This window comes from Nothoprocta perdicaria, unplaced genomic scaffold, assembly GCF_003342845.1.
Source record: "Nothoprocta perdicaria isolate Ctin4 unplaced genomic scaffold, notPer1 scaffold_11, whole genome shotgun sequence".
Taxonomy (NCBI): domain Eukaryota; kingdom Metazoa; phylum Chordata; class Aves; order Tinamiformes; family Tinamidae; genus Nothoprocta; species Nothoprocta perdicaria.
This window is the reverse complement of record NW_020454205.1, coordinates 3,958,224-3,974,643: the sequence shown is the minus strand read 5'-3', so window position 1 is coordinate 3,974,643 and position 16,420 is coordinate 3,958,224. Positions and strand designations below refer to the sequence as shown.

Below are 16,420 nucleotides of genomic sequence, written 5' to 3'. Positions count from 1 at the left end.
TTGCTAAATGTGTTTGAATAATTTTAAAATCAGACTAATTAAGTGAATATGCGTTGTGAGTCATTTGAGCACTTTGTAGACACCAGTGCTCTGTTTTGTGTCTTCCTGCATATTTTGGTGGTCATAAGTGAACCCTAACCGTTCTCACTGCTGCTCTTTCATCTCTGCAGATGGTTTCTCTGATAAGAGCTCTCACTCTGGTCACGAGGCGCAGCACATGGAACCTGCCCCTCCGAGCAATCCTGAAACAGAAGACCTAGAAGCCAAGGTAAAAAAAGACAAAAAAAACAGAGAGAAAGACAAGAAGAAAGAAAAGAGCAAGTCTAAAAGCAAAGAGAAGAAAAGGAAAGAAGAAAATGAAGATCTGGAAAAGAAAAAAAAGAAAGGCTTTGGTGTCATGTTGAGGTATGGTATTTAAAAAAAAATAGAATAAACCCTTGCTCATAATATATGAAACTGCCAATATTCACATAAAGTGGAGGAAGAATTTTTTCAGTTGGACTCAGAATAATGTTTATGTTATTTAAAAAGAAATCAGTTTATACTTTTACACCAAACTTGTAGCTGAGGCAAAAGACATTTGGCAGACAAAATGTCTTTTTGTGCCTTTGAAATTCATTCCCATATGTCAAAAAAATTCAAGGTTTCAAGCTAAAAACAAGTGAGGGGTGGGGGATGACTCCGCGGGGATTATTTCTGAGTAATACATGACCCACTCCCACACTCAGACCTTCACCTCTTCTTTCCTCGCTTATCTGCTTTTCCTTTGCATGCTTTAGGGAGAGCAGGATTGCTTGTGTTACTATAAACAGTCTCATAACACTCAAAGTTGCTGAAAACTACCAGCTATGATAAAATCTTGCTTCAGCAATTGCCTGCAGTGGTCAAAACCTCTGCTTTCCCCCTACACCCTATTGTTTGGCTTTATTCAGTGGCTTTTGGTTGTTTTTTCATCTCTGGAATTTCCAGAAACTGGCCAGGGTTGCCTGATGCTCAGAAATAGCAGAGAACTGATCTTGTGAATGCTCAGCTGTGCTGCCTTGCACGAGGTGGAATCCGTGAGCACGTTCATGAGCCTTTGCTGAGAGAAACAGTCAAAGCAGGACTTGTTACCTGAGTGCAGAGCAGTTGCACCATTCATACCGACTAGCTCACATGTGTCAGTGCAGGGTGAACAGACCCATGGCGCTGCCTTCAAATGGAGACTGTGCACTTTCAACTACAGATGGCACTGGTTGTGGTTGGAGTCACTTATCCCATTTGAAGTTGGAAGGATTTTTCCCTTGGTCGTTTCCCTGCTTTTGCCTGGAGCTTTAGGTACTGGGGGAACCCTAATTTGTCATCCCTTCTTGTGAGTGTTGAGTGTGCTCAAGTGGTTTAATTTAAGTAGATCTTTGAAATTAATGCAGCGTATCTGGAGGAAATTTAATGATCTCCTGCAAAGAAGAGAATGGACTAGGAGACTCGCTTCTGTTACTGAACGCTGAGTTTTGGGAGCCTTTTGGTGTTTCCTGGCATGCTGTATTGCAGAGCAGATGGGTACACACACAAAAGCCGCGGCCGTTGCTTAGGCAGAGATGCATGTAACCAGTAACCTAAAATTCAGCTGCTCAAAGGCCTCACTTACAGTAGTGTTCAATAGGACAGCACTATGTGAACCTGACTTGCAGATTTCTATAGCAATGTTCTATGGACTTAAACCTGCTGTGTTATATTGACCCTGCACCTGGCAGGCTTTAGCCAACTTCCTTCCATGCATCGTCAACATGGAATTCTCAAAATTGTCCCACCAACTTTGGGCAGGGAGGATTTGGGCAAGAGGCCCACACGGGCTCTTTAGCACTGCCGAGGAGGCTCTTCAGCGGGAGGAGGCTCCCACCCGTGCGTTGTGTCCCACCGGGTAAGGAAACAGGGCTGAGCGTGGAACTGTAGGCAAAACACTGAATAAAGAGGAGGGCAACTTGAGCAACTCATCTCTTGTGCATCCTGATGTCAATTTTCATCCCCTTTTTAGCTCCTTGCAACCAGTAGGTCTGTGGGAGGCAGGGAGGCCTTGGCACAGAGGTCTGACAAAAGCGACACTGCCCTGGCTCGTGCATCACCGCCAGACTCCCGATGGAGCTTAAAGCACAAGATCTTTCTCACAGGGGTGTGATGCCGGAGCCAAAAAGAGCTTGGGGTGACGTCAAAATCCCAGGCACGCGTTTGTAGCTGACAAAAAAGCCTCCCAGCCATCGATGTGCAGAGCTGGGGACAAAAGGTTTCCTCCTGTGTGGGAAAAAAAAAAAAATCACATTTTGGGTATAGGTGTGATTTTTATCCACCTGTTCTTTTCACGCGCTAGCTTTTTATTTCGATAGTCTTCCCGGCAGACAGCAAGTGCTTTTATTTACCTGTAGTTGTATTTATTTAGCTGTGTGGCAGCACAAATGGGAACTTCTGTCTCACACTGTTGAAACGCTGTGTAAAGGCACAAAGATGGAGGCAGCGGGTTGCAATGAGAAAAGGACGGGCTCTTTGTAAGAACAAGCACGTCACCTGGGAGGTTTTCTTGGCCTTGTGAGTGTTTTCCCCAGAATTTACCAAAATGCTCTTGAGAAAGAAGATTTATTCGAGAGAATGCAGGAATCCAAGGTACCCCAGGCATGATAAAAATGAAAGAAGAGTGGTGACCTGTAAAGACTGAGCAAGAGCAAAGAGCACAGGTTTACAGCAGAATTGGAGAGAGCCTGTGTTCTGCTCAAGATGGGCAGAAAGAGGCAGGTATTTTTGCAGGGAGAAACTGCCCTGAGTAACAAGGAGAGCAAAACTGCAGATTCTGAATGTGTTTTAAAGAGAGAGACAGTGGGAGAACTTAAGAGGGGCTAGATACTGCCAAAATATTGGATCGTAGTTTTGCAGCGATCAGAAGAGTGAGAAATGTTTGTCAGGAGGGCTAGGGAGGAGGAGGCTGCAGGAAGAGGTTTCAGATGATCAAATATTTCAGCAGCATGGCTGGAAAGGAACAGCCAGACTTTTCCTGACGTCGGGGAGGGGGAACTGGCATGGGTTATTGGTGGAACATCTGTGGGAGGAAAGAGAGAAGCTGAAGACGGCAGAAAGTTGTGAGCTTCTGCAGCAGACAAGGTGACTTCTAGTTCTTGGTAGCCTAAAAGGAAGAAGTAGAGAAAAGTATTTGGAAACAGAGTTTATTTCACTTTTTGATGTGCTGAATTGAACTGCAAAGGAGAAGCCGCTGTAGGAGGCATTAGGAATGTGGACACTATAGCGGGCAGAAAGTTGGGTGCAGGAGGAGTCTCTAGGGCACCTGTTGCGGGGGTCGGGGTGATGTTTGTGATCCCTCTGGTGGGAGACATTGCAAAATAGGGAGAGAGACTCTGCTAGACTGGCAGGACAGGAGGACCCAGCAGAAAAGAAGTTACCAATGCAGTTGGCAAAGGTAGGAAGAAAGATGCTTTACCTTCTCGGGACACTGCAAACTGACTGCAGTGAATTTGTTAAGCTAGTTGAGGGGTTGGCAGCCGTGCAACTAATTGATCCTTCTGAGAGCAAGAGCCCCGCACCACAGCCTTCGCATTGCTCCGGTTCCTGGGCTGCGTTGCTGACAGTTGGTCCCCAGCTCGGTGGTGCCACTGAGTAGGAGAACAGACTTGAGGAACCTCCGTGAAAACCGGGCAGGGACTCAGAATCCTCCTGCTCGGCGTGGGCTCCTCGACCAGAAGGACAATGAACCTGGCTCTGAGCTCTGCCCAGAAGACACGGGCGCTTGCACCTCCTTGCCAGGGACCAGGCTCAGGTATGGAGGACAAAAGGGAACAGAGTTTGGGGCACGGAGTATCTGCCGGGAAAGGCGCGGTGGTCCCGGCTGGGCTTTTTGTGCTGTGCTCGCTGCGTCGTAAATGGCTATAACAAGTTTTACCCTCATAGTATGTCCCTGTGAATTGGCTTGTTTCTGCCTTTTAATCAATAACCAGGCATTTCAAGATATTAAAAGCAAACCCAAGCATTTATCTGTAGTACAAGAAGGTGTAAGTGTTGGGCTTTAGTCTTTTGCATCTGAGATTCTTGAACATATTGGAATTGCTACTGCATGGGCTTTTTCTTTCTTCTCTCTTTTTTTTTTTTTTTTTTTAATTTAACAACAGAAAATAGCAAAGCTGTTAGCAGTTGCTAACAGATTTCACTTAGTGCCTCATCTGTTGCTCAGCTGCTATTTACTTCTAGTTTCTAGTTCCTGGTCTTTTTTTTATCCTTTTTTCTTTTTTTTTTTTTACACATACAAAAAAAAGGATGATTGCTTTCCTGTTAAGCTTTTCCTGGACTGAAGCTTTATTTAGGTGACTGTGATTCAGGAAGACCATGAAAAAATCATACTTTTATTTTTGTGATCATTGTGAGTTGTTTTTTCTTTCTAATGTGTTTTTATTGCTTTACACTCTGTATTTTCTGAATATTTACTCAGAATTTGGGGCTATTGCATTTTGAACTCATGCAGTTCGAGCAAAATAAGTCAATATACCATAGGCTTCAGAGGTGGATGACACTCATTGCTGCTGATTAGCTAACTTTCTGTCATCCAAAGCAGTAATTTATTACAGTGGAGATTGGGTAGAGATTGTGCATCCTAATTTGGTTGTACAAATTATCTGCCTGTTTGAGGTCCCAGTGCATATATCACCTGCTGTAGTATTGGATTTGCATATGTGCTGTCCAAAGAACAGAAGCTGATTTGGTTAACTGTATGTAACATTGGCTAAGCAAGCATTATTTTACTTTTTGATGTGTTCTGGCACGTTGCACCATCAGAACTCACTAAATAACCCAATGCTAGACAACAGAAGGCAAAGTAAATTGATATTGTATATCAGGCAAACAGTTACATTAAATACTATCATTAGCAGAGCTGTGACTAAATTTATCCTGCAGGCTCAGGAAGAAGCCAGTGTCTAGCAGCAGAGCTTAAACTCTTTCCGAACCGATACGATGTTGAGCTACGTGCTAAGCTTTGTACGTTCCCTACAGATTCATTAACAGCAGCGAGACTGAACCGGAGCACGTGAAAAGCCGGGCTCCTGCCTTGCCTGTTTGCAGGGCCTGGTGTGTTCTGAGAAGGCTGGTCGGCCTCCAAGGAGCCTCCCCGTGTTCTTTGTGGAGTGTTTGCACTATTTTCTCTGCTTTTAAGTCGAGCTGGTGCAGAGTGTTGAGGGATCAGAAGTCGGTGCAGGCCCGTGCAAGGGGGCCCTGGGGGCTCCCCGGGAAGGTTCCTTTACCCCCAGTGCAGCGCAGGGGAAATCCCTGACACGCCGCACTAATGCACAACGCATTAGCACTTGGTGCCAGAAACAAAGCTCAGCTCACCAAAAGGTTAATCCAAAATAAAAAAAAACAATTATTCCGCAGTTTGCTAGGTGCTAAACTCCTAGATTTTAAACTTGTCATCTCTAGTTATTAATTGCCGTGCGTTGAAGTCCTGTCAGATATTCTTCTGTAACAAAGCTTGGCTTTGAGTTAATTTCTAAATTAAGTTGGAGAAAGCCTGAACCTTTAAATCACCAGGGGAACGTGACTGCTGCCACACATGGCTGCTCTGTGTCCCAATCCCACAGCGGTTGTTACGGACCCAGTGTGTAATAAATGCAGGGAGTCCATGGCTCTCTTAGTACCTTTTCCAGATAGTGATTGTAAAATTTCTGGGTAGCCCTTTCAGCTTTATGGGTATGAAGGTAAGTGAGCTGATGGACTGTGGCCACACCAATGAAATGTTAATAGCTGCTTCCCCCGAGGCAGCGGCCGGCAGGCTGAAATCAGGATTTTGGGGGATGTAAAAATCCAAGAGCAAGTGTGTAACTGGGGACTCGGAGGAAGGAGCTTTGCCAAACTGGAGTGCAGTGAGAAAACACCCTCTCATTCTTCCATTCATTAGTTCCACCTCTGATTCAGGGGGTGGAAACCCTCCTCCTTTTAAATCAAGCTGAAGTATTTAAGTTTTAAGCATTAAAGTTAGCTTGGCTTTGCTCGTGTACTAGTGAATGTGTTCAAAACTGGTCAAGGTGGAAAATGTCTGACCCTGACAAATACTGCACGCAGCTGCGGCTTGAGATGTGTGTTTGTACACGCACCTGCGAGGGCAGCAAGCAGAAATGTGTGTACATATTAGTTGCATTTGCTGTTTCCTCTTCAGAAATAGGACGCTTTCTCACATAACGATTCGTCTCAAGTTATTTACCTTCCATTTCACAATAGGAGCCATGAATACTTTTCTTTTTGTTCCCTTAATTTGCCAGTTTTCCTTTGAGCTAAGTGCCCTGGTGATTTTAATTTTTCTTTCTAGATGGAGGACAGAAATGACCCTTTTTTTCATTATTACTACTGTAGACCTAATGCTCAAAATGATACTTTTTTTCCAGCCAGCAGAGTTGAGCCTGTAATGGCATTGCAGAGCAGATAGCATAATATACAGATATTGACTTTCATTAAATGTAGCACTGTGATAGCATATGGAGAGAATTTTTCTGGTCTGTGTTATGCTGAGAAGTTAAGCACGGGTGAGAAAAGTTAGCAATATAATGAAAAAAGAGCAAATAACATGGGGATCTGATTGACAGAGCAAGGCAGGGTTTGCCTGTGCGTATACATATGTATATACACACACATATACATATATATGCATCTATTTATGTATATGCAGGTATGTGTAGGATGTTGGAAATAATGCGTGGACGTGGATAGACAAATAAAACCAAGGTGAAATCAAATTATATTTTAATTAGACAATAAAATTGTTTTAGATAGTTTTTGTCCTCAGAAGCAAAATGACCTGAAATGCGTCCTGCTTGTGTATTTGATAGTCACTTAATAAGGCAGATTAGTTGCACAGAGGCCTTGATTGCTTTTTGCCTAACAAATATTTTTGCTTTGCATATGGATAAGTTGATAAATACAAGTGCTGTTCCCTTTAAAAAGCCCGAGCAACTGAGAGAGTGAGGATGCTTGATGGCTTTAATGTTGGTCAAGTGTGTAAAATGTAAAGACCAACATCTCAAATGATACGTTTCGCTTTCCTCCTTGTCCTCCACCATATTGATTCCTCCTTAGCTGCATTCACAGGCAGACTAAAGCAGAGCAAAGAAGGGGGTTTTGTACTCAAAGTGGTCACATGGACTGCCTACTAAAGGCTTATTTGTTTAATTAAGCATCTGTTCTCCTCTTAATATGCATGCATAAATCTCATTAACGTTAGATGTATGCAAGTGCAGTGAAGAAGAATAGACCCCTTACTCTCATTACTGAACTTGGATAACGAGATTTATATTTACTTAACAGATCAGAGCAGAAAGTTCCCTGCGACTGCTTAAAAGGCCTGGAATTTGCAAACTGGCTGTGAGGAGTATGCTCTCTGTAAAGCAGTTGCATGTTCACTTCAAGTTAAAATATCATTATTCAAGTCATTATTAATCAGAAAGAGAGAGAACATGCTGTGTATGGATGATTTTGTGCACGTACATTCAGTGCTGGGTCTGCTTAAACGCACCCCTGCCCCGTCGGCGTCCACCTCCGAGCATCTCACAGCTGCTGGGACGAAATCAGGCTCCAGCCCTATGCGGACAGGAGCGGCCTGGAGGTGACAGGTCTTTTAAGTGTGTGTCTGGATGGTTCCCACGTAGCCTCTCCTGCAAAAAATGCCTTCAAAAGCAGAGTGTGTTCTTGCTGGTATCCCCTCCTCAAGAACGCTGTGGGGATGTGTTTATCCTCCACCCAATAGCCCTGGCTATTATTTGTTTTAAAAATGCATCTCTGGGCTGAGGATAGAACTTGAATGCCGGGTTTTCTGTATAAGTTCTGGTCCGCGGGGTGTTGCTCCGTGTGGTGTGTTTGTGCATTGCGGTCGAAGATCCTGAAGGGTTTTAAGCTGAGGTTTAGAGTTTAGGCTGCCTGAGCTGCATTTTAACTAATAAATACATATTTTCCACAGAAAAGCAATGCAGACTATGATTTCCACCTTGAGACACAAAAGTCTGCCGTGTTGATTTTCTGTCTCAGTATTTCTCATCATAGGAATTTGGTAAATGCAGGAAAGGGGGAAAGACGGGAATCAACAGAAAAATGATACAGGGTGGGGGGGGCTCCTGACAGATTCCTTAACCACAACATGCTGGCAGGTGCCAGTTTAATAGGTATTGCCATTAACAGCCATCTGTAGAGAAAATGAAATGTACTCATCGCGCTGAATTATGATTTATGCCAGACAAAGCAGTCAAACCAAAGTAATATTTATATTATAATGCAGAGTCATTGATTAAATGCACATGGCATCTCAAATCCAGTTGACATTTTAAGTTGAAATGATTGCAGACATGTAGCCATTTATTTAACTATTACTTTAAAAAATGTGTCTCCACTTGTTATTAATAGAAGGAAGTCAGACCTGGCCAATATTTCAGTGGGCTGACCTTTTGTTTTGCTGACATCTAAGAGGAACAAAGCTCCTTCGAGGGCACCGTCTTGGAGAACATCAAGTGTGCTCGCTGCAGAAAAGCTGACCCTTTGAGCCACTCTGTCCTTCTCTCCCAATTTCCTTATGTATTTATTATTTCCCAGGATTTTTGAGGGATAGTGGCCACGGAATGGGCTAGGATTTAGGAGCAGCGTCCGGGAGGGACTTTCACAGAGCTGTGCTCGAAACAAAGCTTCCCGCTTACCCTTCCCTTTGGTTACCTCACTTAGCTGCTCCAGGCCTCGTGTATCTGTGTGTAATGGGGATCCTTTATCCTTGGATAAAATAATAATAATAGAATTTCCCTGCTTCTTGTAGTCTCTGCTGGGTGAAATATGTTAACAAGAATGCTGAAAAACAGCTTGACTACCTCCATAAAATAATAGCAAGCAAATAGCTTTATTTTTAAGAAAGTGAGCATCTAAAAGCAGTATGATTTGTGTGATTTCTCCTCAAATCTCCTTTTACTCCTGCTTCTTTTTTCCAATGATTCTGTTTTTCCCTCTTACTCTCCTGTTGTCCCATCCCTCATTTCCACGTGAGCGTCTCTCAGGTCTCTCTTTGACCTTTCCTCGTTATCACTCACCTTCCCATCCCTTTTTTGCAAGCTTTGGTCTCTCTTCTCTTTGGGGAAGAAAACAACCCACCCTGAAAAGAGCCCGGTCCTCAAGCTTCAGCACTTCTTTTATACTTTCTTGGCAGAAAAAAAGTGGGTTTTCATTTAAACTTTAACACAGACCAGTTTGTTTTTCCTCTCTGGTTGTTCCTCTTTCTCTCCGTACTCGGCCATCGTGGGAGTGAGCGGCACCTTTGCACAGAGCCCCCACATGGGGTGTCATCCCCTGTAGCCCTTAACCCCACTCAGTGAGATGGTCCCTAAAATGTGCCCCCGTGCCCAGGACACCAAAGCAAACGAAGCAGGGGAGCCCCTTGAACTTGGGTCCCTGCTTTTTCCCTCCCAGGGCCTCTTACCCCCTGCTGTAGAAATCTGTATTGCAGTAGCTTAGTAGAACAGATACCATAATGTTCTGGGTTTAGGTAATAAACTATTCAGAGAGCTTTCCTTTCTTTCCAAATATATTTTCCATATCCTTTTCTCTGTTTGGAGGTTTTGCAGCTTGTTTCCATTCATTTGTTCCTAAATTGCCTTCCTTCCCTAATTGACAGTGAGGGAGGATGGCTAAGGAGCTCGCCCTGTTCAAGTCTTTTAGTCTGCTTAGTTCATTAAATTACTGAGTTTTGTTTATTTTAATGCAGCCTGCACTGTAAATATAATTCCAAATACAAGAGTTTTGTTGAATTATGAAGGTTTTGTAAAATCTACAATCTACAAGCCACTGTATGGCTGCGCATTTTACCCTAACTTTGTAGAGGATATAGGTAGGTTAAAGGTAGGTCATATACCGTAACTTTAGGGCATATATTGGCAAGCAACTTGACCTAAATTATGCTAAAATAAATTTTCACTTCTTTCCTTTAAACAGGCAGGTTATTTGGGGCGTAAGTGCTGTGCTAGGTTGATGTAGCTGCCTCCTTGCAGTGGTTCATGTGGTGCAGCGGAGGCTCCAGCCTTGCGACAGGAGCTGTGGCCTGAAACGGTTGCAGGTAGGCAGGGACACGGGGAGAGTTTTCTAGCCATCGTGGTGCCTGCCTGCAGCAGCTCTGCTCGTGCCAGGAGGTGTTTGGCCCTGGGCACCGTGTGGCACCAGCATGTGGTGAAAACCCCTCTGGTTGCACTTCTATGCATGCTTTGATGGGAGGAAGGAGCCCACTTTCCTATAAAATACATGGTTCTCTCAGTCTAATTAGAAGCACAGCAAGTTTTAGAGCATGTGAAGGTTGATAACAAATATATTGCAATAGCAATAAACTTAGTTAGTTCATGCTTGATATTTATTCTGGCTCAAATACCAGCTTCCTCTTGTGAAGATACTTGAAAATGGAGAGAATGAGGTTAATCTTTTCTGGGTTTAGGCCAGAGTTTAAAGAAATTGGAAGATGATGATCCTGTCACAGTGGAAAAAAAATCACTACAGGCCTTGGACCTATTGCAGAAAACTTGCATTATACCATAGACCGCTGGCTATGAACATAATGCACTGGAAATGGAGCAGAGAAAAAGTAATCTTCCACTGGGAAAGAATTTTTTAAAAAAGAAAATGCCTAGCCCACAACCCTAGAGTAGAAAAGATTCTCAGAGGATTGAGGTTTAGAATAACTAAATAGCTCAGGATTTACCTCGGCAATTTAATAACACATAGAGGCCTCAGCCCAACAGAGAACAAAGCAATAAACTATGGCTGTGTCATAGGCTCTGCTGTCGTCTTTGCACGAGATCTTTATTAAAACAATGCATTCACACCACAATGAAAGGCTACAGCGGAGCTAGAATTCAAATACAGAGCTAACTCTTTTGGAGATGTGTTGATTATGTGTCTATATATAATTTACAGAAGCGTATCCGTACAGAGTCCATTTTTTTACCCTTGCCATTTTAAATTGTTATCTGTATTCTTGTTCTTTTACGCACCTGCTAGATTAGTGCATAAATCTTTTAAAGTGTTATATAATTAACTTTCACAGTGTTTGGTAGCGGCTGGGTGTCTTTGACATGCTGTCTGCCAAAGGACAGGAGAAGAGGTGGTGGATACAGGGTGTCCCCCTCCCAGGGGAGGGACAGGGAGGGTGTTGATGGCTCCCTAGGCTAAAAGGAACCCCTTTGGATCCAACAGTCTCCCCAAGGAGATGGATGCACCCCAACTTGGTACAACAGCACGTGGAACGGGGTGTCGTGTTGCTGACTTCACGTGGTGCCCAGACCATTTGTTGACCGTGGCTGGCTGTTTATTGCCTTTCTGGGTCTTTATTTGGGCCATGTTTACTGTTTGCTGAGTACCTGGGGACACAAATAACCTACAACAGATAAAATTTACCGGTCAAAGCTCAGTCGCTGCCATGAGGCTGCTCGCCTGCGATAGCACTGGTTGCTGTTGACTTTGATGCCGCGGCGATTACGGTGATACTGCGATGCCTTTGCTCCGTAATTAAAACTTAATGGCAAGGTCTAGTGCAGCTGTTCCAGGTGGGTGACAGCTTGGTGCGTTCGGGCTGTCATCAGCCCACCCGGGTTTCTTTGTGAGGAATCGTGTGTGGTGGCTTCAGAAGATGCACCAGACTGCTCCCTCCTGTAGAGATAAACGCACGTCCAGAGGGCTTGGACGTTTCATGACGTCTGCCTGGGCTTAGCCCAGCGCCGTTCCCAAGTTTCCACAAAGCTCAATGGAAAATTATGTTGAACATCTAGGTTTCAGCTTAATGATGCAAGAAAATCCTCATGCAGGGCGGATAGGGACCCAAAGCAACCCTGCAAGTATAAAGGCTGGTGCAGAAATCTGTCGTATAAATCAGAGGAGATTTCATATACAGCAGCGATCAGAGGAAGGGGAAAGATAAAAAATTAAATTGGTTGCATAAAATGTCATGCTAATTTATCAGCTAAAATGAGAGGATTGTAAATGAAGCGCTGAAGGAGTTTTTCACCCTGTTTGTAAATATTGAATTAAAATGAGTTTTTAAAAGTGATAGGGGAAAAAAGCAAGCCCAAATTCTGCTCAGTAGCCCTCTCAAATACTTGATTTCAGAGGCTGGCTGAAAAGAGGAGGGGAAGACCAAAATAAAACCTCAGCCAGGAGGAAACCTAGAAAGCAACTTAAATTGATGTACTGTCTGCATACATATAATTGAAGCCCTGAGATTTAATTAAATTCACCCAGTGGCTCTTGCTATCAAGACTAAAACTGTGGGCCTCAGACAAAGTCGCACCGCGTGCATACAGGGGATTTTAGGTGCAAGATAAGAGTTTTACTCTCAGCTATGAATAAAAGTATTCAGCGGGAGCAGCTCAAGCTGTGGGTGTTGCAAGGCCACTGGGTGCCAAATTTCCAGGCTAACCAAATGCGCTATAAAAGCATCGTGTGATCAATTGTATTGAATGGCGCGGGGACATCGTTGCAGACCTTTCAGCTGGCACGTTCTGTTCCATGCCCGTCCGTTTTGAAACTCGGCTTCGTAAGAATTGCCATCTCTTGGAGGGAAAAAAAGAAGAAAGAAAAGCTTTATTAAAGTCAGCATACGTAGATAGTGGTTCCGAAACCCCCAGAATCGAGGAGAAATTACTGTAACAAGCAGGTTTGTAGCCTGCCTGTTAGAAGCACAGCTAAAACTTGTGCATGTGAGAGAAGGGAAAATGGCAGGAGCCCATGCTAAATTTGCATGGCTAGTAATGGGGTAAACAGTGAAAATGTTTATTGTTCCCTGGCAAAAGCAGGAGAAATAAGGATTAGCTGCACAAGTGCTCGGACCTGAGTGTAGAAAATGAAATGCTACCTGAGGGTGGCCAGGGTGTGAACAGGATGAAGGGGAGGGTTTGGGGATCCTCAGGAACCCGGAGCTATTTCAAAATAGGGGAAAGCATTTTGCAGCCCGCCCGTCCTGCTAAAGGCAAAACGAGCAGATGTTCCAAGCGCCTATGGATCGGCCGTAACCCACGGAGCAGAGTGTTTCCATCAAGCAGCACCTTGGCGGGAGGCAGCCTGGGAGGTTGGAGAATTCTTGGAGTGACTCGGCGCGAGCGGATCACGCCGAGAAACAAGAGCAGGTCAATTAAAATGCTTGAATTTCGTTCTAGGTTTCTCCTTTTTGAAACCTTCTTAGTATAATTGGGCTGAAGTGCTCATCTGAAGAGTTGCTCTAATTAAAATCCTAGATATTTTTATATAAAAATACAAGAAAATATGACAATTTCGAAATTCGGAAAGTTCAACCTGTGACGTTACTGATCTTTGCTAGTGGTTGACTTCACAGAAAAGCAAAGAGAAAATGCCTGCTAAATGAGCTGGCAACCACTACAGTGTGTTTGCTTGGTAAAATTTGCCAGCCTATGAAAACAGAAGTATAGTACATTTCAGAATATACAAGGAAAAGGACCGTGCTAATTACTGAACCTAAGGTGCTCCTACGTTCCCGGAGCAGGAGCCAAGCCAGGGGGGACGTTAAGCGGCAGCAGCTCGTGGCTGTGGAGGGCACCTGAAGATGAGAAACCTGCACAAAGCAGCAGCCCTGCGGCACGAGGGAAAGGCCTGACGGCCGGTCAGGCCCAGCGAGCAGCACGAGGGTGTTTGGGAAAACGGAGAGGTTATGAATCAAACTTCTGAGGTATTTTTTAATTGACCCAAGGTAGACGTTTTGATGGAGCTGATAGAAAGGTTGCAGATGGTCTATATTAAACAGTCGCTTTGTATTAGATGATGTTGTATCCTGCGTCTAATGATTGAGTGGTCTCCTGTGGAAACACGCATTTACCCGGCGCTCATAAGGAGCAGCTTCAGCTCTGTGCATATTTCATCTGTCACTGAATTAACCTGAAAAGTCTACGGGTAACCAGATCCCTTGGATGGAAGGACTGGCCTGATGCTTGTCCGATAAAGATATTTTTTCCATACTTAAACTCCCAGGTTCGTTCTGAAATGAAGCCGCTGTGATTTCGCTTGAAGCCGTAGGCTATGTCGACTTGAAAGCCCAGCATGTAAAAGACGGGCTTTGTTCCAGGTATGTTTTTCATAGTTTGCAACGTGCGGTGTAGACAGGTTTGAGTGGAAGGAGAGTGATGGTATTAAGGGAGAGCTACTATGGGCATTTGTGGATTCGTTATATCTGCGTAATGCTATTAGGGGAAAATAGCTGCAGGAAAGGCTAGAGGCTCCAATTAAATAATACTGATATTTTCAGCTTTCGGAGTAGACAGTCTGAACTGGGATTGCAAGTCATGCCGGAGAAGCGCTCACTTAAATCCAGTTCAGTCTGAGAGCGTGGAGCCAAGCTAGCCCTCACAGTGGAGAATCAGTGGTATTGTAATCTATTTTACTCGCATCATGTGAAAACATGATCGTTTGCCCTTAAAAATAAAATAAAATAAAATAAAAACTTCATTTTTAATGTTGTAATCTTTTAATAGCGAGTGGCTGAATTATCTCGGTAGTTCACGGCCCTGTGAGCTGCGAGATGAAGGGACCGTGTCAGGGTTTGTCGTTACGCTCCGTGGCGGCGGGGAGAAGAGGCAGGGGTCGGAATGGGCCTCCCCGCGTGCTCCATCGACGTGCGGGTGCCTTGCTGGGAGATGGCATTGAGTTCAGGCTCTGTGCTGCTTCCAAACACCCTGCGTTCAGCTGCCGTGATGAACAAAGGCCTCTGATGGGTTTAGGTAGGTATGCTGCAAGGAGAACAGAAGAGAAACAGCACAGAATGAAAATAAAATGTTGTTTTCTTTCACAAGTGACTGGTTGAGTGCGGAGGAAGAAGTCATAAGTTTATGTCAGGAGAGAAACAAATGCAATAGCTGAAATATTATCCGGCCATTTCTACATGCGTGAGTGTCGATATATAATGTGAAATACAGTATAATCTTAACATTGTTATGTACATACTTAGGACTGCACTGGCTCATTACCCCTTGCATCAAGGATGCTAAAGTGTTTATTATGCTATTTACCAAATTATAGCTATTTCCTGAACAACCGGCCCCCACCGAATGTACTTGCATTGTGTCCATCTTTAATAATGAAGTCTGCACTTGGGGGCAGAAACGTAGCCTGGCGAGGATCAGCAGGAAATAAGAGAGAAATTGGTAATCTCTTTAGCTTTACTGTTTTCTCTTGTTTATTTGCCTCTCTGAAGAACTCATTTAGGGATCTTGGGCCACGTAGGTCAGACAGCTGAATTTTTTAGTGGGTATTAGGAAGTTGGCTGAAGAGCAAATGAATGGTCAGTTTTATAGAGTATTTTTGTTTTGTTTTGCAGCCACGTCTGAGCGTTAGCTAAGCCATCTTGTTTGTAGGAATTTTCATAAAAAATATCAGTGTACCACTTTATAATCACCAATTATTTTTGCAACATCTCAGCAGGTAAATATTATGGGGCTATGTATAAATAAAGCAATGTTGGCAGGGAAATCTCTCCTGTGAGGACAGACCATTCCCTCTGCCGCTGGCCCCTTCTTGCGCAGCTTCAATAGTTGGTGTGATTTTTAGTAATTTCATTTTGGTCATTACATGTCTTGAAAGTGGTGGGTATCTTTTAACTTGTTTTCTAAAAATAACCTAGAATAACACTGAAAGACTAGAAGTATTTTAAAAATCCCGTCTACTTTTTGCCATATAAGGCGTGTGTTTTTCCACCTTTTTTCCGCTTGAATCTCGGACGATGAAAGTACATGAGTCAGCTGCACATACTGTTCCCCTAGCTTTGTAACGGTGCTCCAAAATGCAGCTTGGAAACTCAGGGAAGCAGCGTTGAATCGTAAATCTGATGTTATTTTAATGTTCAGAGAAGCCTCTGCTAAGGTTTAAGAAAATTGTTCAAAATAAAATATAAATGCTGGCATGTAATCCCATAATTTATTTAAAAAAAAAAAAGGCAGTGCAATCAAGCTGTAGGTTGGCTTTGTAGCTCCAAATGCCTTAATCCGCAGGGAATGCCCTATAATGTATGAAAGCAACGTCTTAATTTATCACAGGACTCATTACTTCTGAGTTGCGCTCTGAATAGCTGTGCTTAACTTTTCATAGATAACGTACAATGAAGTCTTGTTCATGATGCGCTCTAAAAACTGGGGTTTATTGTGTTTCTTTGTCAAGGAGAAAGGATGTTTTTCCTTAGCGCGGAGGTAATTGCAGCGCCCGCTGGGTTTCGGGGCCGTACCGGTGGCTCCTGCGACGTGAATGCCCCCCAGGTCTCAGCAACCAGCGGGGAAGCTGGGCATTTCCGTGGGGAAAATTCAGCTGGAGCCTCTTGGATTTTCCCCTCTCCTGTAAGGTCAGTGCTTTGTGCTCGTTTCTCATCTGCTCGAGAGCGGTAGTCTGGAGCGGGTTA

General features: G+C 43.8%; 1 protein-coding gene across 1 annotated transcript in view; it reads left to right on the top strand.

Moving 5' to 3' along the window:
* The window catches only part of PARD3B (par-3 family cell polarity regulator beta), a 343,703-nt gene that overhangs the window by 231,482 nt on the left and 95,801 nt on the right, over window positions 1-16,420 (top strand). Inside the window, exon 18 of the mRNA XM_026048404.1 lies at window positions 171-405. Within this exon, the coding sequence (XP_025904189.1) occupies window positions 171-405 (235 nt within the window). The remainder of the gene's footprint in view (window positions 1-170; window positions 406-16,420) is intronic.